The sequence below is a fragment of the Lycium ferocissimum genome, chromosome 1, assembly GCF_029784015.1.
Source record: "Lycium ferocissimum isolate CSIRO_LF1 chromosome 1, AGI_CSIRO_Lferr_CH_V1, whole genome shotgun sequence".
In the NCBI taxonomy this organism is placed as follows: domain Eukaryota; kingdom Viridiplantae; phylum Streptophyta; class Magnoliopsida; order Solanales; family Solanaceae; genus Lycium; species Lycium ferocissimum.
In genome coordinates, this window is record NC_081342.1 from 3840455 (window position 1) to 3861510 (window position 21056).

Below are 21056 nucleotides of genomic sequence, written 5' to 3' on the forward strand. Positions count from 1 at the left end.
TATTTACTGGTTGCAACATGCTTACTTATTTGCTTGATAATTGTTACTCCCTTCTGCGCTCAAAGTATGTGTCGCATTTTTTATTTACATGCCCCATTTTTTATTTACATGCCTATTAAGACAGCATTTTTAAAGGTAGCATTTTGACTATTTTACCGTCTTACCATATTTCATTATGTTCCCTCTCCTCAATAAATATTTACTCTATTAATGATGAAACATCTCAAATGTAGATATGAACTCACAAAATCAGTCATTGATGTAACTAATACAAGGGTAAAATAGGAAAAAGCTACTGAATTTTATTTTGGGTAAATAAAACAAAAAAAATTTTGAGACGAGTATTTTTAGTAAGGACGATAAATATTTTTGAGACGGAAGGAGTACTCCTCCATCTCAAATTATTTGTCATGGTTCGGAAAAGAGCTAGATATACCCCTGTACTATTGAAAAAGGCTAATATACCCTCGTTATACTTTGAGTCCAAATATACCCCTACTATTATATTTTGGGTTCAAATCTACCCCTCCTCTATTAAAATTGTCCAAGATGGACACTAATCTGATGTGGCACAACGAACACCTTATATTAGGGTTAAAATGAGATCAAGGATAATTAACGAACACCTTATATTAGGGTTAAAATGAGATCAAGTATAATTAAGTTACATCCGCCACGGGATGCATTATTCATTACACGTGTTAAAATTGATGATTAGAGACTAATTCCACAACCCCATCAATTATTAAATGAGCTCAACTCAATATCAACTTGCACAAAATTTGAAATTTGACAAATGAAATAAGTAACCAAATTGCACATTTTCCCCATTTCCCTTCCTTTCCCTTAATTCTCATAGCCTAGAAAAAAGTATCTCTTTCTATATTTAGTAAATTTTTCAATTCTAACCTTCAACATGATGGTTTTGAAACCAAAAGATTTAAAGGAAGGACTACACAGGTCTTTTAACTTGAGACCATAGGACTTAAAAATCTCCCTTTATTTCACTTCATGTCCAGTCAAAATTAAGACACTTAAATTGGGACGAAGGGAGTAAAATATTAGAACGGCGGAGGTTTAGCGTCCGACGCGTCCGGCTGCCGCCCTGCCGATAGTGGCGTAGTATCTTCTAGACTCTCATCATTATCACCAGGCCTTACAGGTGGATCAGCATCAAAATCAGGCACAAAAGGTGACTCTGGTACCGCTGTTGCATCGGTGGGTACGGTGATTGGCGGTGGCGTTGTTATCATCGAAGGGTTTTCCGATGGGTCCTGGTGGCCAGGCATTACATGAGTCTCAGCTTCAAGCTGACCACTCATTTTTCTTTTCCAAGTTGACACATAATTGGTTGTAGGGATTATTCTTTTCATCATATAGTTATTGCACATTGCTGAAACTCTCAACATCTTTCTATATTTTGGTTGGAATTTTTTTCACTAAAGGTAAGAGTGAAGAAGTTGAATTTGTAAATGTTTGTAATGTAAATATGGGAAGGTGAGAGACATTAAATTGTGAACAAAATAAATAATAGAGGTAAAAGCTGATTAAGAGACACTTGTAAATATTAGTCTTATTTTAAAGGACACATGGATGCCATGCAAATATGACTTTTTAGTTTCCACCTTTTTTAATCAAATAGTTGTTGCTCAACTACCCATTTCTCCTCCCTTCCTTTCCTCCCTTTCTTTCCTTTTCACGAAGAAATAATTCTTTTTTCTAAATCAACTGAATTTTCAATGACGTCTATTGAACATTTTTTTGCACGGATTGCCCTTCTTTTGCGGTGGTCTTTAAATTTTGCCCCTCATATTTGTGGTCTTTAAATATCCCCTCATATTCTTTGAGTGCATTTGCAACTTTGAAACTTTCACGCGAGAAATCGTGAGGTTACGAGTTCGAACCCCGCTCAAGCATAAATTAAAAAAAAAGTGCAAGGCAAGGTTTGGGTCGCGTATATGCCGGATCCGGCATACTCTTGTTAAGGAATTACAAAATTTATGCCGGACCCGGCATACTCATGCCTTATGGGCAGACTTGGTATAAGTATGCCGAGTCCGGCATAACTTTGATAATTCCTTCACAAGTTTATGCCGGTGGGGGCATACCACTACTAAAAAAAAGGGCGTTTTCGACCAAAAAATTTCGACCACATTTTTGGTCGAAAAAAAATCGACCACACGCGGTCGAAAAATCAACAATTTAATTTTTATTTTATTTTCAGTAGAATTTCGACCACCTTTGGGTCGATTTTTTAAAATGAAAATATAATTTCGACCACGTGTGGTCGAAATTAAATTTTGTATAAATAATAAATGGGAAACATTTAAATTAAAAAAAAAAAAAAAAAATAAAAAAAAAAACAAAAAAAAAAAAAAAAAATTTCGACCGTGCACTCTTCGATCTTGTCTTTAATTTTCTAATTTCATTTCATTTCTCTCTCTCTCTCTTTCCTCTCTCCCTCTCCTCTCTCTACCAACACACACCACCTCTCTCCCTAGATCTCCTCTCTACCCACACCACCAGCCCACCGCCCCACCAGCCCACGCCATCCGACCACCGCCAGTCCACGTCGGCGGCGCAGCCATTCAGGTACGTTTTTCCTTTTTTTTTTTTTTTTTCAATGTCATGAACACTTACCAATGTATAATAATCTCATGTTATTAGCTACATTACCTTCTATATTTAGTAGATTTGATAACTTTATTTAGTTTATTTAGTGTCCAATATTTGTTTTAGGGTTTATTTTAGGTTTTTTTTTTTTTGGATTTTGAGTTGGAATTGTATAATAATCTCATGTTATTAGCTACATTACCTTCTATATTTAGTAAATTTGATAACTTTATTTAGTTTATTTAGTGTCCAATATTTGTTTTAGGGTTTATTTTAGGTTTTTTTTTTTTTTGGATTTTGAGTTGAAATTGAATGTTATTTTTTGGGCTGTTTTGGTCCTTTTTTTGGGATTATTTAGATTCTTTATTTATGTGCTATTTATTTATTTTGGTTCTTTAATTATGTGCTCTTTATTTATTTATGGGATGCCTAATCGAGCCTTTCGTCGATACCCGTCGGCCCTTGAAGCCGTAGGTGTTACTGATGATGGGACGGTTGATCCTAAGGAGTATGAAGCTATGAAGCATCAAGTTGACCTGCTAACAAGAACACTTAATTCCTCGGAGGCCAGGATGTTGGGTATGGAAGCCCAGATTAATAGCTTACTTAATTCGCGGCCGTTTCCGATTCCCCCGTGTCCTGGGGATGCTCGTAGGTCACGACCTCTAGCCAACCCCAGACCTTCCCAAGGTAGACGACGTTGGTCGCTGGCTGACATAAATCATGCTCTTGTCGATGAGTCTAGTGGGAAGGATACGGATCATGTCTCTAACACCGAACATTAACCTTTTTGATTAATGTGCTTTTGGATTCTAATTCTGCTATGTTTAAATGGATATGTATATTATGTTTAAGGGTTTGAATGTGGTTTTAATTTGAACTAGAAGTACTTTTAATTTTAAGATGTTTAAGTGTTTGAACGTAGTTTATGATGTTTAAGTGTTTGAATAGACAATGTTTAAGTGTTCAAGTGTTTGAACATTGTTTATGGTTGTTGTGTTGAATTGTTGATGAATTGGATGACTCTTTTGGTTGATGAATTTGGTTATTTGAAAATTGGCAAGTGGGATATCAAAAACGTGCAAAATCTTTGGAAAAATATTATTCGCACGTGTGGTCGAAAATTTTCGACCACATGTGGTCGAAATTTAGAAATTTAGCAATATGGTTGCGATTTTGACCACGTGGTCGAAAATCGAGCCCATTTACAATTTCGACCACAAGTGGTCGAAATTGTGCAAAATTTTTTTTTATATATTTAAATATAAATAATGTTTTCGACCACACGTAGTCTAAAAAGTTAAATATATAATTTAATATAAAAATAATTTTTCGACCACATGTGGTCGAAAATAATTTTCCCTTATATTTGGTAGAATGTGATTGCGACCACGTGTGGTCGAAAAAATTTTCGACCACCGATTAGCGACCACGCGTGTGGTCGAAAAATTGGTCGAAATAAAGGCCTTTTCGACCTCGTGTGGTCAAAATTTTTGGTCGAAAATCCTGGTTTTTTTAGTAGTGTACTTTTAATGGGCAAACTTTTATGCCGAATCCGGCATAAACTTGTGAAGGAATTATCAAAGTTATGCCGGACCCGGCATACTTATGCCAAGTCTTCCCATAAGGCATAAGTATGTCGGGTCCGCATAACACAGTAATTCCTTCACAAATTTATCCGTGGGGGCATACTTTTAATGGGCGAAACTTTTATGCGGACCCGATAAACTTGTGAAGGAATTATCAAAGTTATCTGGGACCGGCATATTTATGCCAAGTCTACCCATAAGGCATAAGTATCGGTCCGCATAACTTTGGTAATTCCTTCACAAGTGTATCTTGCGGTGGGGGCATAACGAAATTTAAACTCTGCCTTGCGAATTTTTTTTAAAATTTTGACTGTACGTGAGTTCGAACCTGGAACCTATGGGTTTTAGCTGAAGGGCAAAATTTAAAAATTTAAATATGAGGGGCAAAATTTAAAAACCACCCCAAAAGAAGGGCAATTCTGCATTGCCCTCTATTGAACAATTAGTCACACAAAAAGAAAAAAAATGGGCCTCCCTCATATGCTAAACTTTCACAAAACAGGCCCAAAACTATTCGTAATGAAAAGTTGATTTAGGGCTTTGACAACAGTTCGAGATTAAAAGTTTTAGACCCATGATTTCGATTTTCAGATCGATATGTCCGATTGTCCAGAGTTGATTCCGATACGGTTAAACATTTAAAATTTTATAAATTTTGACCACACTCTAAATATGAATGCGCAAAAAAGATTTTTTCTTATTTGTGCACTTGTCCACATATTTGGAGCCAGGGAAGTCCGGGCCTGGTTTCGATGTTGGGTAGGTTTTGTTAACTTTGGACTGGTCAAAATGGTCAATCACATAGGCAAGTTAGGTTAACTTTGAACCGGTCAAAATGGTCAAGTCAATAAACAAGTCATAATATAATCCATCCAAAATTTACTCGATCAGTATTTGATTGGTCAAAATGAGTTGAATAACATGATTCAGTTTTTTTTAACTTTGTAAGTCAGCTGAAGATTAAGAAAACGGAGATAAAAAAACTAATCTACCACGCCAAGAAGACATTGTTGAGAGGAGAAAAGAATCAAGGTCGCAAGAATTGAAGCGTGATATTTCGATCTTTATTTAATTTTACAGTAGTGTCAATTTCATATATCACCAAAAAAGTTCCATGTATGAGGGAGTTGTACAAAAAACACTACCTCCCTGGATCCTATATGAAGGATAGACATGCCTATCCTTTAAACTTTGACACCAACAAGAGAAGTGTGTTGTGTAATTACATTTATGTGCCATGCCATTATGCCCTTCTTCTTTTCTAATAACATGGCATTGTCTAACTGATATTTTGATTTGATTCCAATAATGAGCTCTTGCTCACTAACTGGCCCTAATATTTGAAGAGTTATAGTTTTATTTTTTGATTTTTTCATTCTGCCCATTATTCGCTTTTGAACCTAGTGTGACGTTCATGACAAAGGGCAGGTCAAAGAGAATGATTGTCACGCTTCTAAACTGGCAAACTTCTGAAAAAGGCGTGCACATGATTTTTTAAGCGAATTTGGTATTGGAATGAAGGAAGAGTAAAGAGTTTCATAAGGCATTACACAAGTGATACGTCGCACGCTTTTAGGCTTGATGATAGCGTAATTCAAGGAACAAATTCGTGAGTCATCTTTTCGTTCAGAGAGGGCAATATGTGCTATGTGCTTGAGTCACACCCGGTTAATTCAAATTTACGATGAAAATTTTACTTTAGGTAATGTACTCCCTACCAAAATTAAAATTATCAATATGCGGAAAGTAGGTTATCAAGATGAAATGTATCTTTTAGAGACTTACTTTAAAAGAACAAAATTTAATATAGCAGGAAATGAAGTGCAAGAAACGACTTACTACTCACCTAATTAAACCTTGAAGTTGTGAAATTTATGGAGTTCAGTGCAAAACAGCTAACATAGAGATTTATTAATAATTTAATGTGGTCTGTTTAGCGTGATATCGCAGTAACAATTCTCGTTAACAAGAAATCCGTTAGCTTGTAATCTAAGTTATCTAATTATATGTCCCAAAACTGAGCTCAACACCAACTCAAATTGACCTGTCTATCATTATTCTACTATTATATATAATCAGTTAAGTTATGTAGTAGTGTGCTGGATCACAACTTCCTAAATTCTACTGTTAATTTCAAGGTTGTTGACATTCTGTGTAGAAATAATTAAAAATTGGGAGCAAGACAGCTAATATTATTATCATATCTTTTTTCTTCCCCTTTCATAATATTTAATCATTCATATCTTGAAAGAATTAAAGTAGGCGTTTGTTCTTAAAAATTAAATATATTTTAATTTATTTGTAATTTTTGAAGTTGGAATTGAAGATAAAGTTATGTTTGGTTATAGTTATAGTCTTTGTGAAATGATATTTGTTGAAAACAGTGAAAACAAGATTTTAGATTTTTTTCAAATTCCAAATACAAGTTGTATTTGAAATTTTCATTGGCAAACTTTGATTTCTAAGTAGGTGTTTGGCCATAGAAACCAAAAAAAAAAATCACTTTTTTTGGAAATTTTTGAAGTTGGAGTTATGTTTGGTCATAATTTTTACAAATAATATTTGATTGTTGAAATGTACTTTTCCTAAAAAAACATGAAATATGATTTATACTCCTTTAACTAACAAAACCACCCAAAGCAATTAATAAACATAACCAATGCGTGAAATATAGCAATTATACTTGAGATCAGCTTATGAGGTGCTCAAAACTGATGGTTTCATTCAATCAAAAGGCTGTAACTGGAGTCTTACTGGTGTATACAATAAATATAGCATCTCTAAATATGATTTTGTTGCAAAATTCTTACTTGTTTCTTTTCTTTTAGAGGATTTTTAGCACGTGATGTTCAATGTTGTTAGAGTGGAGAGCAACTGAGCAATATAAGTTGCTTCTGACCCGTGAAAAAAATTGTATGAACTTTTAGGATAAAAATTGAGCAACATAAAAGTTTTTGGTGTAAAAATTGAAAACAAAAAAATAAAAGTCAAAGTCCAAAACAGAAAATGAAAAAAGTGAAAAATAAGTTTTGATGGTTTTTCAAATTCGAAAAAAAAAATGAGTAATACTCATGGCCAAACGGGTCCTCTGGGCCCACAAGACATTGTCCTTACTACATCACTTATTTACTCAAATTGCCATTCGCATACATAAGCTCATTTGAGAGTGAAATTTAGCTCATTTATTTTACCCTCAAATAATTTTTTACTCTAAAATAACTCAGAGAGTGAATTTTTTTTCCGGCAAAAATTACGGATAATCATTTAAAAAATGCCATCTTATGTTCAATACCACACTAGATGCTTGCCACGTCTACACTAAAATATGAAAGTCTTGGATTCATTTATTTTAACTCTTTTCTAACTGAGTTTCTACTGAAATTTTCAATTTTGAGAAAAACCAAAGAATACGCATACTAAGGAAGATGACATTCGGATTTCAGGCAGTGTCCAGTGGGGGAGGAAATCATTTTTCGAAAAATATTTTTTTATTTTCTCATGTTCGTTTGGTCAAAAAAATTAATTTTTTTCTTACTAATCAACCGAATATAAAAAAATAAGTAAGAAATTAACTTATTTTTCACTAACCAACCGAACATGAGAGAATAAATAAGAAGTTCAGTTATTTTCTAAGAACACATTTTCCTCTTCATATTCGGGGGCTAACTTTTCACAATATTTTCTCCGTCCATTTTTACTTGTCCTGCATACTAAAAATAACAACAACAACATACACAGTGAAATCTCACAATGTGGGGTATGGGGAGGATAAAGTGCACGCGGACCTTACCCCTATCTCAAAAGATACAGAGGCTGTTTTCGAAAGACCCTCGGCTCAAGAAAAAACACGATAAGAAAAGGTTAGATAGGCACAAATAACTCAAAGCAATATGAAAATGCAACTAACGAAAGCGAAAAAAGAAAACCCTGATAAAGCAGTCTGAGAAAAAAGAGGCAGTGACTATCACAAATAAATAAGATGATGAAGGTACAAAAAACAACATTTAGGAGCAAGAATCAAAGGACAATAAACTGTAGATCAAAACTACGACTACTAGTACGAAGGGATACGCGGGACAACCTACTAGCCTTCTACCCTAATCTGAGTCCTCCATATATAGCCTCCTATCTAAGGTCATATTCTCGGTAAGCTGGAAATGCGCCATGTCCTATCTAAACACCTCTCCCCAATACTTCTTCGGCCTACCTCTAGCTCTTCCAAAACCGTCCATAGCCAATCTCTCACACCTCCGCACTGGGGCATCTGTGTCTCTCCTCTTTACATGCCCAAAACATCTCAGCCACGCTTCTCGCATCTTATCCTCTACCGATGCATCTCCAATCTTATCCCGGATATCTTCATTTCTAATCCTATCTCTCCTGGTGTGCCCATACATCCATCGTAGCATTCTCATTTCCGCAACTTTCATCTTTTGGACGTGCGAGTTTTTGACTGCCCAACACTCCGCCTGTACAACAAAGCTGGTCTCACTACCACTTTGTAGAACTTGCCTTTAAGCTTTGGTGACACTTTCTTATCACACAACACTGCTGAAGCGAGCCTCCATTTCATCCACCCTGCACCAATACGATGCGTGACATCATCGTCAACATCCCCATTTCCTTGTATCTGTATACTAAAAATAGTTGTCCATATTTAGTTATCCAGATTGAAAAATAAAATAACAATTTAGCATTTCATACCTATTTTACCCTTGTCATTAATTATTATGTTGGAAAACGCAAGCTTAGTGGCTGCACAACCGTTTTATTGATTTCAATGATTAAATTTCTTATTGTCCGACCATGAAGCATTCATCAACTTTTTATTCTCCTTTTATGGTCAATTAATTTGCGTTGGTGCTCGATAAATCTACTAGAGGGAAGAACACACTTTCTTGTTAAAGATTATTTATTTCAAAGGTTCGAATCCATGATTTGTGTTTAAGATGAAAAGATTTTAACCATCTCTATACCCCTAGGTGATTTTATAGTTATTTTAACTCATTCTTTATTTTCTTTTTTCCTTTTTGTTCTTCTCCACTTCGGGTTAACAAAAGAATTATTGAATGTAAACGTGCACGTGATAAATAGCAAATTTGGGCAGGAAAGTATTTTCAAGTACGATTCAAAGTTCATACAGAAAAAGAATGTTATCAGAGAAAAAAGGCACAGATAAAACATTGTCATCACTAAAAATGGAAAAAAAAGGAGTCAATTTCCACTACTGAAAATAAATGCCATGTGCTCCTCTGTTCCAGCATCCGAAGCTTCTTTTACCTTCATTCAAGATAATTAAATTCAACCAAAAAAAAAAAAAAAAAAAAAAAAAAGAAGTGAAAGAGAGCTTAGGCAAAAAAAAAAAAAGAAAAAAAAAGGATCTAATTATACGTTTAGAAGAGAATTGCTCGAGTTTAAAACTAAGAACTTGTTAGATTTTGTAAAAATTTGCGCGGATTGTATTTATCTTTTTATAGTTCTTGTTAAAAAAGAAAAGAAAAAAAAAACAATCTCACTATTTCTTCAACGTATTATAATTTCAATCCAATGAATCCAAAGTAAATAGTCGAACTCTCAAGAATTACGATTAAAAGTATACTTGTCGTGATTTCAAATATTAGTAATTTTATTATAATTATTATTGCAAATTGATCGTTTTTACTTTAACATTATAGAAAACATAATGTTGATTCCATACCTCAATTCATTTTAGACGTCAAATGAGAAAATGAAAAAAAAAATAGATTTAACTGTAAAGTAAAAAAAGACTAGAAAAGAAGAAAAAGATGCAAAGAAGAGCACATGAAAATACGATTGGTATATCAAAATTGGAAACTATTTAAAGTTCTACTTTCTCGATCCCAACTTATGTTTCATGGTTCCTTTGTTTGTTTGTCCTAAAAAAAAATGTTACTGTTTTGTATGTAAAAATAACTCAGATTTACAATTCTTATTTTATTTTTAATTAATATGATTTTTTAGTCATATAAATATAAAATTTATCGTAGATTATAAATTTCCCAAATTTCCTTATCTAATTTGCTCTTTCATTGTCTGGTGTGGTAACAAGCAACACTAAGATGACGACTTTTTATTTGGATAGCGGCATAGAAAGAAGTTCTTCTGCAGTGAGACGAATAATTTTTAATCATATAAATATATATAAAAAAAATTAGATTACAAATTTCGAAAACTTCCTATTCTAACTTGCCTTTTCTTTGTCGAGTGTAGCTAACTGCCGACAAATATGACGACTTTTTATTTGGATATAGCGTAGAAAGAGGTTCTTCACTCGGTCAGACGAATTATCTAATCAATAATTTCTTTTATACTTTGTGGTTAATCGAATAATACCACATAAATTATAACCGACAAATTAATATTTAAAAATTATAAATTCTCCCTTCAATATATGTTACCACAAAAAGATAAAAAAGATGCAGTAATATACTGTGTTACTGATATTGAGATATTGGAACTGACTGTTGAAGGTGACACATCAGTGTTCCAAGTGCCTAAGCAACTAACTCAGAACACAACAGTGAGAAAACAGAGACAAAAAGAAGAAGAATATTTGTATAAAGTGGGAGAGAAAAAGGAAAAAAAGTAAATAAGTGAAAAAAAGATTACCAACTTTTTCATTATTCACAAACAAACAAACCAATTTAAAAAACAAAAAAAGCCAACTTTCTTTCTTCTTTCCTTTTTTTCTTTTTGGTGTCTTCTTTCTTCTTTGCCTATCTGTTGGAACATTTCAATTCACTTTTGCAGAACAAAAAAACAAAAGTAAACCACCCCACCCCACTGTACTACCCCCCCTCCCTTCTTACCTTCTGCATTGTCTCTTCAATTGTCCACAACTTTTTCTTGTTTCTTAAACAGTGATAAAATCTCAACTCTATTTTGTTTTTTAATGTAAATTGAGTTACTTTCTTGATTCTTTTTCCAAATGGGGTTCTGTTTTTTTCTTTAGTCTTTGAACAGCCCAAGAATTTTTAACTTCACTTACAAGATTTTGATTTTGATTCTTTAAGGATTTGGTCTCTATAAATGGGGTTGTTTTGGTTTAGTTCTTGAATTGTTTTGTTAGGTTACTTTTGGGTTTTGAGAATTGTGAGAGATGCAATCAGGGAGCTCAGAACAAGTGAGATCAGTTGTTGCAGCAACTGATACTAGAGGGAAACATAGAATATCTGCTGAATTGAAGAGACTCGAACAAGAAACTCGTTTTTTAGAGGTTTGTTTGATGTCTCTTTTGACTTCTTTTAGAAATCGTGACTGTTATTTTTGGTTAGCTGAATATGGTTGTTGTTAATTTGCTATATATGAAGAAAAGATTGAATTTTTAGAGGTTTTTTTGGTGTCTCTTTTGACTTTTTGACTGTTGTTTCTGGTTTAGCTGAATATGGTTGTTTGTTAATTGCTATCTATGAAGTAAAGATTGAACTTTTAGAGGTTTTTCTGATGGCTCTTTTGACTTTTTGACTGTTGTTTTTGGTAGTTGAATATGGTTGTTGTTTAATTGCTATCTATGAAGAAAAGATTGAACTTTTAGAGGTTTTTCTGATGTCTCTTTTGACTTTTTGACTCTTAGTGTTTGGTTAGTTTAATAAGGTTGTTTGTTAATTTGCTATATATGTAGAAAAGATTGAATTTTTAGAGGTTTTTCTAATGTCTCTTTTGATATTTTGACTGTTTATTTTGGTTAGGTGAATTTGGTTGTTGTTAATTTGCTATCTATGAAGTAAAGATTGAATTTTTAGAGGTTTTTCTGATGTCTCTTTTGACTTTTTGACTGTTCTTTTTGGTTTAGCTGAATAAGGTTGTTTGTTAATTGCTAGTTATGAAGTAAAGATTGAATCTTTAGAGGTTTTTCTGATGTCTCTTTTTGACTTTTTGACTGTTCTTTTTGGTTAGTTGAATATGGTTGTTTGTTAATTGCTATCTATGAATTAAAGATTGAATTTTTAGAGGTTTTTCTGATGTCTCTTTTGTCTTTTTGACTGTTATTTCTGGTTTAGCTGAGCTGCTGATGTTGTTGTTAATTTGCTATCTATGAGGACAAGCTTGAATTTTTCTTCAGTGTATCGTATTGATACATTATGCAGGCAGAAGTAATGAAATGAGTTATAAGGGATCTATTTTTTCTATGCCTGGTAATTTGTAAAATGGGTAGACCATTAACTTTAAATAAGGGAGCTTTTTTTTTTTTTTTAACTTTAATTCTGGAAAGAGTGGCTTTTCCACATTTTTTGTTTATTTGATATGCTAATGAGGTATTTCGTTTTCATATCAGTTTAAAGTTCTTGATTTGTGGAAGCCTGAGGGTGTATGCACCCTTCCATTGAATTCCATGTAGTAAGGGGAGAATCTTTGAGTTTTGAAGTGAAATCTTAATGTGTTTAGAGTTGAATAATAATTATTTGAGTATGTTATCGACTTGGCATGGAGTTCTTCCCAGAGCTTTTGAATATTGATGAAAATGGGACATATTGGAGCCCTTTATTGAATTTCAATAATGAATTCTGACAGTCTTTAAGTTTTAGTTCTTCTTCATTCATATTTAGATGCTTGAATCCACAAGTCAGTTGTTTTAGTTTTTGAAAGCTGGTTCAGAGTTTGCTTGTTATATATATACCTTCATATAAAAACTGCCGCACGGAATGTGTTATTGTTTGAGGATGCCTTTCTGTCTTTGTTGCCTAGAGGATTTTGAAGGTTGATTTGCAACTATATATATATAAAATGACTGTTGGTATAATATCTAATTAGGCATTAACAGATGTCCCCTTTCTCTAATCATCTGAAATCAGAAAGTTAAAATTGTGAACATTGTTTCTCTCCATTAAGGAGCTGATATATTGAACATAGGAAGTCCATACTTATTTGATGTTGGAGTGGGAGGAAGAAAGAGGTGGTAGAAAGGGGGAAATAAAAGGTGTGGAGTAGGAAAAGTATCACTGGACCACAAACCAATCAGAGTAATTGAACTAGAGTTGCATCACTGCCAGCAAATAAAATTAGCTGTTCTGTTATTTTTGCTTTCCTGATTGTGAATTTTGTTGTTAATTACTTAATTATGGGGGAGCAGTGGCGGAGGTGTCAAAATATAAAGGAGTAAACCCGCGAAGAAGCAAAGAGAAGTCAATATATAGTATATATACATAAAAGATATTCTTTTACCTTGCTACACAGCGTAATTTTCTGACAAAGGGGTGTCGATTGACACTCCCTGAATACATGTGGCTCCGCCACTGATGGGGAGGAGATTCCGAGATTGTAAATGCAAATATTGACTAGTTTATGTTGGTTGGGGGTTTCTAGCTGAGGATTTCTGAAGCAGACAAATTTTCATGGTTGTGAGCTAAAAGGTGTTCCCTCTATGAATATATGTTGACCTAGTCCTGGTGCATAGTTACTTAAGTTACCTTTACGTCCCTGTGATCTTACACGTCAAACTTGGTTAATAGAACATGTCGAGAGAAACACAGCAGATCTTGTGTGTTTTGTTTTTATTTTTTAAAATGTTTTATCCCTTGAGCAAGAAAAACTTTATTTTGGTAGAGTTACTTCAAGGACTTCGAATAGTTGAAGCATTTAGGTTTATGCAAAGCAACCTGGGAAAGTAGTTCTTACCATAACCTGCATGAAAAGGAGTTTCTACGAGAGAGAAGGATAATTTGTCCTTGCTGCAAAAGTTCTGATAACACTTTTAATAAGTGAAGCTACAAAATAATGTCTACTGAAAGTCTGTCTGAATGAATTATGACAACCTCTTCATGGAAATATTAGTATCAAACATATCAATTATGCAATATTTACAATTTCTCTGCATATGCATGTGATTCTTCAAAAATATTTTTTCCCATAATTCTGCTGACTCACGTGTCTGTGAGCGGAAGCTAATTTACCGTGATCAGTCATATATGCAGCTAAAGTATCACATATTTAGAAAACTAGAAACGGCACGAGCTTTCGGGTATATCTTATATATCCTCTTTGCTAATTGGATAATAAAATCTTTCTCTGTTTAGATTGTGTACTCGTATCCACTAGATAGGTGATGTCCCATCACACATTGCAACATAGAATTTTAGATGATCCGTAAATATGTTCTCTACTACCTAGAGATAAATGTTTTGGATACTAGCTGATTTGAATTGGTAAGAAATGGGCTTCCAGCAAGGAATTATCAGTTCCATATAAACTGGTTAGGTCGAAAATTGATCATTCTTCAGAATTTTAATGAGGGAAGAATCTGATGAAGTGTTGAACATCACAGTCACTGAATTTTTCACCATTTAAGTCTTGAGTTCTGTAAATCAGGATCGGTAAAGTAACCTAAATATTTCATATGTGAGTTGCTGCTAGTATTTTTCTATTAGCCCGTTTGGATGGGCTTATGGCTTTTGACTTATAAGCCAAAATCCATAAGTTAGAATTGGATGGGCTTATGGCTTTTGACTTATAAGCCAAAAGTCATAAGTTAGGAATTCTAACTTATAGCTTTTGGCTTATTGTTGTTGTTTTGGCTTAAAAACAAGTGCTTAAACGTACTTTTTTATTTTACCCAAACACGACAAAAGTGCTTAAAAGCTATTTTGGCTTAAAAGCACCTAAAATAAGCCAATCCAAACAGGCTCCTAATTTCTTTTTTGAAAATGAAGTATTTTTCTATGTGGAAACAGCGGGTAAGGCTGCGTACAATAGACCCTTGTGGTCCAGCCCTTCCCCGGACCCCGCACATAGCTGGAGCTTAGTGCGCCGGGCTGCCCTTAAATATGTACTATGTGGAACTCGATATACTTCCTAATTTTTACTCCCTCTACTACTCTGTTGTTTTGATGAATGCTTGTGCACCAATCCAAATGAGATTTTTGCAACCTCTAGGCTGTGCTTGAGCATCTCCAATGTGGTTGATAAATAATAGCGAATACTTTTAACTGTTCACTCTCCAGTATTGACAGACTTAATTGAGCTGATACTTGGTGATAACGTGTCCAGTCTGTATACATGACAGGCTAAGACTTTTTGGGAGGCTTAATGTGGTTTAAACTATATTTGTACATTTGAGACCAACACAGTATAACATTAAATACTCTTGATTTATTAAAAAAGAAAAAGATGTGCGACAGATGCGATCAGAGGTTACATTTTGGACTGTAGTCATTACAGCTTTATTGTTCCTGTTATATTATAGCACAGTTCTTATTGTCTAAATCCTGGAGGCTGGAACATACTTTACACTTTACAGATACCTTGCAGAAATTTAGTTGTACAAAGTCCAACAGAGTACTGGAATATGGACCTATATAGTAATGGAATGTGTTTCTTTCACAGGGCCTGCCTGCTATCCTTCTTTGATTTAGTTTTCAAATGTAATTGCATGGCATGGAAGCTGTAATTGTTCGTCTGTTCAGTGTGATGCACAGTTAGTCCTTAGTTTGACAGCTGCCGTGGTTTTTGTTATTTGCAAAGTTATCTTCTGCATTTCGTGCGATTTATGGTGGCATTGTCCCTATCTTCTTTGCAAGGGCTTACGACTAGGCGTGGCTGATCACAATTGTTTTTCATGTGCCAACATCAGATATGATGCTGTATCTATTTCTTGTTGATTGTTACTTGTTTTATTTTTAATAACCAGCAAATCCTCGGTGGATAATAGGTCCGCCCCTCTACACTTCTCCACTTAAGTACCAGACATCTGTTTTTGGTAGTTTTCTAACCCGTGATGTGCGTCTAACCCACAAGTTGTTGCGCTCTTGCCGCTAGACCTAAGCCTTTGGGCAAATTGTTTCTTGTGTATTAAAATTAAGCCTTCTTCTGTAGTTTACCGACAATACATATCTACGAATTTGCTGATGATGTAACATGTGCAGGAAGAACTTGAATTGCTTGACAAAATGGAAAAGGCATCAGCTGCTTGCAAGGAGTAAGTACAAATATAAATATTTAGTTGGTACCTGTAAAGCCTTGAGACCATAGATCACCTCATCACCCCCACCCCCTTCATGGGCGGCAGAGCTGATCGCGTGGACCCCAAGACCCCTTTTTGTTGTGTGACCTGCACAAAAGCATTAAATGACTTACATTCTGTTCAGTGTGTGTTATGGTTATCTAACTTGCTTTTCTTACATGGGCTTAGGATGCTAAGTAATGTGGAAACACGGCCAGATCCATTACTACCAGTGTAAGATATTACTCTTGCTTTATCGCAGCATTTCATGAGTGTTGTATTTTGCTAATTTTATGATGTTTTCTCCATCAGAACACATGGTCCAACGAATCCTTACTGGGATCGATGGTTTGAAGGACCACAAGATGCATCAGGTTGTAGATGCTGGATATTGTGAATTTGTGATAACTGTTGGCTGATTTTGGAAGTTTCACTGATTGTTGAGGAAGTTGAAGTTGGTAGACACAGGTGTTGGCTAATATAGAGAAATCTTTTCAAGTGTGAAATGCAGTGTTCGAATGTGCAGAAAATTGACATTTTTTTGTATCCCTTATGAGTTGATATTCGAGATTCTAATCTTTATTGCTAGGTCGCCTAGCATTGTGCAGATGACAGTTTTCTTCTATTATAACATCATAATGGTATTTGCTTGTGGTTAGAAATGATTTATAATACCTGTCTGAGTTGCTAATCCTTCATTCAGGAACAATTGTTGTTTGTTTTAACATTTATTTTGGAGCTTGAAATGAGTTGAGCTTAAATGGAATAGTGAGGATTCATATAGATCTTAACTTGTTTGGGACCGAGGCATAGTTTGTTTGTTTTGGAGCTTAGAAGCGATTCTATGTTTTATATCAATAACCTTTCTTTGCAATGTGTGTTTATATAAGACATCAGATAGGACTAAGCTAATGACAACTTTCTTTGCTGTCTTTAAAATTGATGAAATAGTGTTTTCTCCACTTGCTATGGACATGGTTTTATTACTTAATGGCTTAAGAAAGGCCCCTTTGAAGAAACTAAGTCTTGTATCTTTTTCCTTTTAATGCAATCCTACCTCATTCGGGCTCCTAGAGCCCTCTGTAAGAATAGTGGAAAGCTGTTATCCAAATGTATGCAAGTCTCAGGAAACGGTCTTCATGACAGCATCCAGTAGCTATAGGATCAGCACGAAAATCTGCAGTTCACTTCTAGCAGTATTGTCACAGGTATTACAAGGATCAAGTTTGTGCAGAAGAAACAGAAATCAGTTTTGTTCTGATAATTTCTAATTGTATGGAATTCACTCGTGTACAAGGAAATACAAGATGATCGTACTATCAAGTGCACTCCATTGTAGGGCATTTACTAATACAGAAAACAGTGTTTTCATAAATATCTACCCAACAAGTTCTAGCTTGGTGCTTTTCCAGTAACTTGCTGTGCAATCCACCCTAAACCATCATATAAACTGTCGACAGTGAAAGCTCAACGGGCCTGAATATGCCAGCCTGAATATGCCAATCATGGTTCTTGATTCTATGAAGTGAAAATGCATCAGTTATCTCTGCAGGGGTCATGGCATCTTGAAGGTCTTGTTTGTTTGCAAATACTAGTACAATGGCATTCTGCAGATCTTCATGTGGGAGTAACCTGAAAGAGCTCATCCTTCATAAGTGGAAATCCTGGCTCTGCTAGTGCTGTCAATGACTGCTATGACGGCATGAGTTCCACGATAGTAAGTTGCCCATGATGTCCTGAGCCTTTCTTGTCTACGGAGAGATCCCAGACCTGGTAAATAAGTAGGAATAAAGGAGTGTATGCCATAATAATGTGACTTGTTCTCATCTAGTTCTAAAGGTATAACATAGAGCAAACACAAAGGGAAATCTATCTGACATTTTGCAGGTGTATACACTACTCTCAACTTGGTAAATGGAGAAAAACACCAGAAGAAAGTGACAGATGATTGAAACCTTGTAAACCACTGGTTAAACCGCTTCTCTAATATATCAAAACAGACAGACATATGTTGCTTTACTGTCATTTTGTAACGAAAGGTAACTGCAACAAATGTCCATCTAATTTTCTACACCTTTTGTTAAGACTATCATAATTCTTCCCCAGTGACCGAAAGCTCTTAGCCCTTGCGCAGATCCCACATATCTTCCAGGTCTCCAATCCAAATTCATTACAGCTTTTTAATCTGTAAAACTACAAATATTTTAAACATCAATTAACTTAAGAAAAAGAAGTCAGGAAGACATATGAAGATTTTTCCTTTTTCTTTGGTGTGTGTGTGCGTGGGAGGGGGGTGGATAGGCAAATTATATGAATTTCCAGAGCCATGTAGTTCTCAGGATCAAACTTATTTGTACAAGTTTTTCATCTGTATAACTACCATATTTGGAACATCAGTCAATATAATAGAAAGTTAAACAGCAACCAATACTGCATAGAGACATAAAAGGCCCCATATGTATTCCTATCACTAATTGAGTAAAGCAATATGTAACTTGTATTCAAGAACGATATCCATTTACTTCAATGATGCATAACAATTCAAAGAAAGACAACTTCTAATGAAAATAGCAAACTGGCATGATTTTGGGTAGCATGTTTTGGAAGATCTCAACAAGTCAAGTGGTCATTTAACTCATTCAAAAAACAAAGGAACGCATAAGACGAGTTTAAGGACAAAAAGGATGAGAAAAGATCAAGAGAAGAAGTTGCGCCATCTGACCCTGGCCAGCTTAACCACATAGGAGATCCAGCCAGGAGCGGAGCTAGTAAGGGCCAAGGGCGAAAAATTACACTGTATATACAAGGTAAAATTATTTTTTATGTATATATAGTAGACGTTGAATCCCTTGGCTTCTTCGTTTGTCTGCTTCTTTACATTTTTGAACCCCCTTTTGTTAAAATCTTGGCTCCGCCACTGGATCCAGCATATCGTGCTATGCCGCTATTTGAGCTCAGCCAGCTTGACCAGGTAGCTAGGAGCTCCAACATGTTGCGCAATCTGACCACGTTTGACGCGGTCACATGCCTGTGTTCCAAAAAGATGTTTAATTCTGAGTTTTTTCTTTGGAAATAAGTTTAAGACTTTTCCTATTTTGTCCATTGGCCCTTATAAATAATCAAAGTTTATTTTATTAGAAAGCAGTTAATTTTTTATTATTGTGGCAGTGTTTTAGGTGCTTGTGAGGTTGAGAAATCTGAGCCATCAAGCTTATGAACCTGTGGTAATTCATCTTCTTCAAACTTTATATCTCTGGTTCTTTTTTATATTCTATAGGAGGTGATTGTTCATATACTAATTGTTGTCATAGTAATTCAGGTTGGCTCTTAGATCCTTTCTTTCTATACCATCCATTCTATCTATGTTTCTTTTCTGTTATTTATATGCTTTTCCATTGTCGAATATCGTCTTGGTTGTATTGTCATATACTTTTTCCAGTTATTCTCCACAACCGAGATCGTGAGACAAACATATCTCCAACAATTGCAATACATGAACCTATTTCATTCCTTGTGCCGTCCTCGTTGAGTACCACATTCTTACTAATTCTGTGGAATAGAATAAGTACATTCGACAAGTTGATGCATATATGATCACTCAGCTATATCTCAATCCCAAACTAGTTAACGTCACGTATATGAATTATTTGTAATCATGCCTCTCCGGTCCATACCTATGTCAATCCAATTACTACTGTATGGACAACTTTTAGGAATTGCTTTTGAAAAACAAATCCTAATAAGTTTTAGGGGGTTGAAGATGTACTTGAATACTTAATTTTAAAGATTTGTGAGTGTTTTATAAGTGGAAGGTGGTTCCTTTGAAAAGCACTTAATAATAAAAAATAAAAAAAAATACTCCCTCCGTTTCAATAAACATGGCAAAAATTTCTCGAAATAAGAACTTAATTAAACACATATTGAAAAACTTTTAAAGAAAATTTTGAAATGCCATATAATTTATCTTTTGAGGCAAATTAGACATACGAGTATGTGTACAGACTAAAGGCGCTCTTGGCAAACACCTGACTTAATATAATTTGATGCATATTAACAAGGCTAAAAAGGTCTAAATGTGACAATAATAACTCAAGATACAGTAGAAAAAACACAAGGTATCAGTGATTGCACCTCGAATCATATGTTCTTATAGACAATCCTCAACATTGCTACCAATGGTAGGGATAAATTAGTTCAAAGATTATAATCACAGGACTATAATTTTGAGATAACTTTATCCGTGAACCAAAAGACCCCTAATAAACAATTGCGTATATAGATCTAAACATTTTAATTTTAATAAAAATAAATAGGTATTAAGTTAAATTAAAATTTGGATGGGCTACGATGAGTCAAATTGATAAAATAATTTGTCATAACTCTTTACAAGATGTAAAAAGGCAATCACTTTTACGGTAGTTGTTCAAAATACTTCGGACCCGTTTGGCCACAAGAATTATTCACTTTTTTCTGAATTTTTTTTTCACTTTTTTCAAAAATTAGTGTTTGGCCATGAAAATTCCAAATAAAACTTATTTTTCAAGTTTTTCACTTTTTCCATAACCAAAATAAGTACATTTCAACAAAAAAATACAATTTTAAAAATTTTGGCCAAACACAACTTCAACTCCAACTCCAAAATTTCAAAAATAGTGAAAAAGTTTTTGATTTCTATAGCCAAATGCCTACTTATTTTGGACAAATTTAAAGAACTAAAATTATTTTAGAATATATATAAGTGCCTATATTTCTATTATATATAAATGTGGTAAAGGGACAAACACAGCTTCCCATGGTTGTACCATGGGCTTTAAAAATTATACAAATGTGGTAAAGGGACTAACACAGCTTCCCATGGTTGTACCATGGGCTTAAAATTATATACAAAATTTAAAAAA

The 21056-nt window shown here is 34.3% G+C and overlaps 1 protein-coding gene, 1 long non-coding RNA gene and 1 pseudogene across 2 annotated transcripts; 2 read left to right on the forward strand and 1 right to left on the reverse strand.

The window, feature by feature from the left end:
• The first annotated feature begins 10846 nt into the window (after window positions 1-10846).
• LOC132061628 (guanine nucleotide-binding protein subunit gamma 2) lies at window positions 10847-16854 on the forward strand. Its single transcript, XM_059454423.1, has 4 exons — window positions 10847-11439; window positions 16082-16134; window positions 16348-16392; window positions 16471-16854. The coding sequence occupies exons 1-4, from the start codon at window positions 11323-11325 to the stop codon at window positions 16553-16555; spliced, it is 300 nt and encodes a 99-aa protein (XP_059310406.1). The 5' UTR covers window positions 10847-11322; the 3' UTR covers window positions 16556-16854.
• On the forward strand, window positions 11446-12408 carry LOC132061767 (uncharacterized). The gene is made up of 2 exons (XR_009416160.1): window positions 11446-11657; window positions 12072-12408. It is a non-coding gene; the product is annotated as an uncharacterized LOC132061767 (long non-coding RNA).
• Window positions 16855-17355: 501 nt separating the features above from the next.
• Window positions 17356-18906, reverse strand: LOC132067939 (uncharacterized; annotated as a pseudogene).
• Window positions 18907-21056: the final 2150 nt, after the last annotated feature.

Excerpts from the sequence above, each read along its gene's own strand:
- LOC132061628 (XM_059454423.1), top strand. The coding sequence starts at position 11,323 with ATGCAATCAGGGAGCTCAGAACAAGTGAGATCAGTTGTTGCAGCAACT. Across the intron at positions 11,440-16,081 it reads AAGAAACTCGTTTTTTAGAG|GAAGAACTTGAATTGCTTGA; the intron begins GTTTGTTTGATG and ends TAACATGTGCAG. Across the intron at positions 16,393-16,470 it reads CCAGATCCATTACTACCAGT|AACACATGGTCCAACGAATC; the intron begins GTAAGATATTAC and ends TTTCTCCATCAG.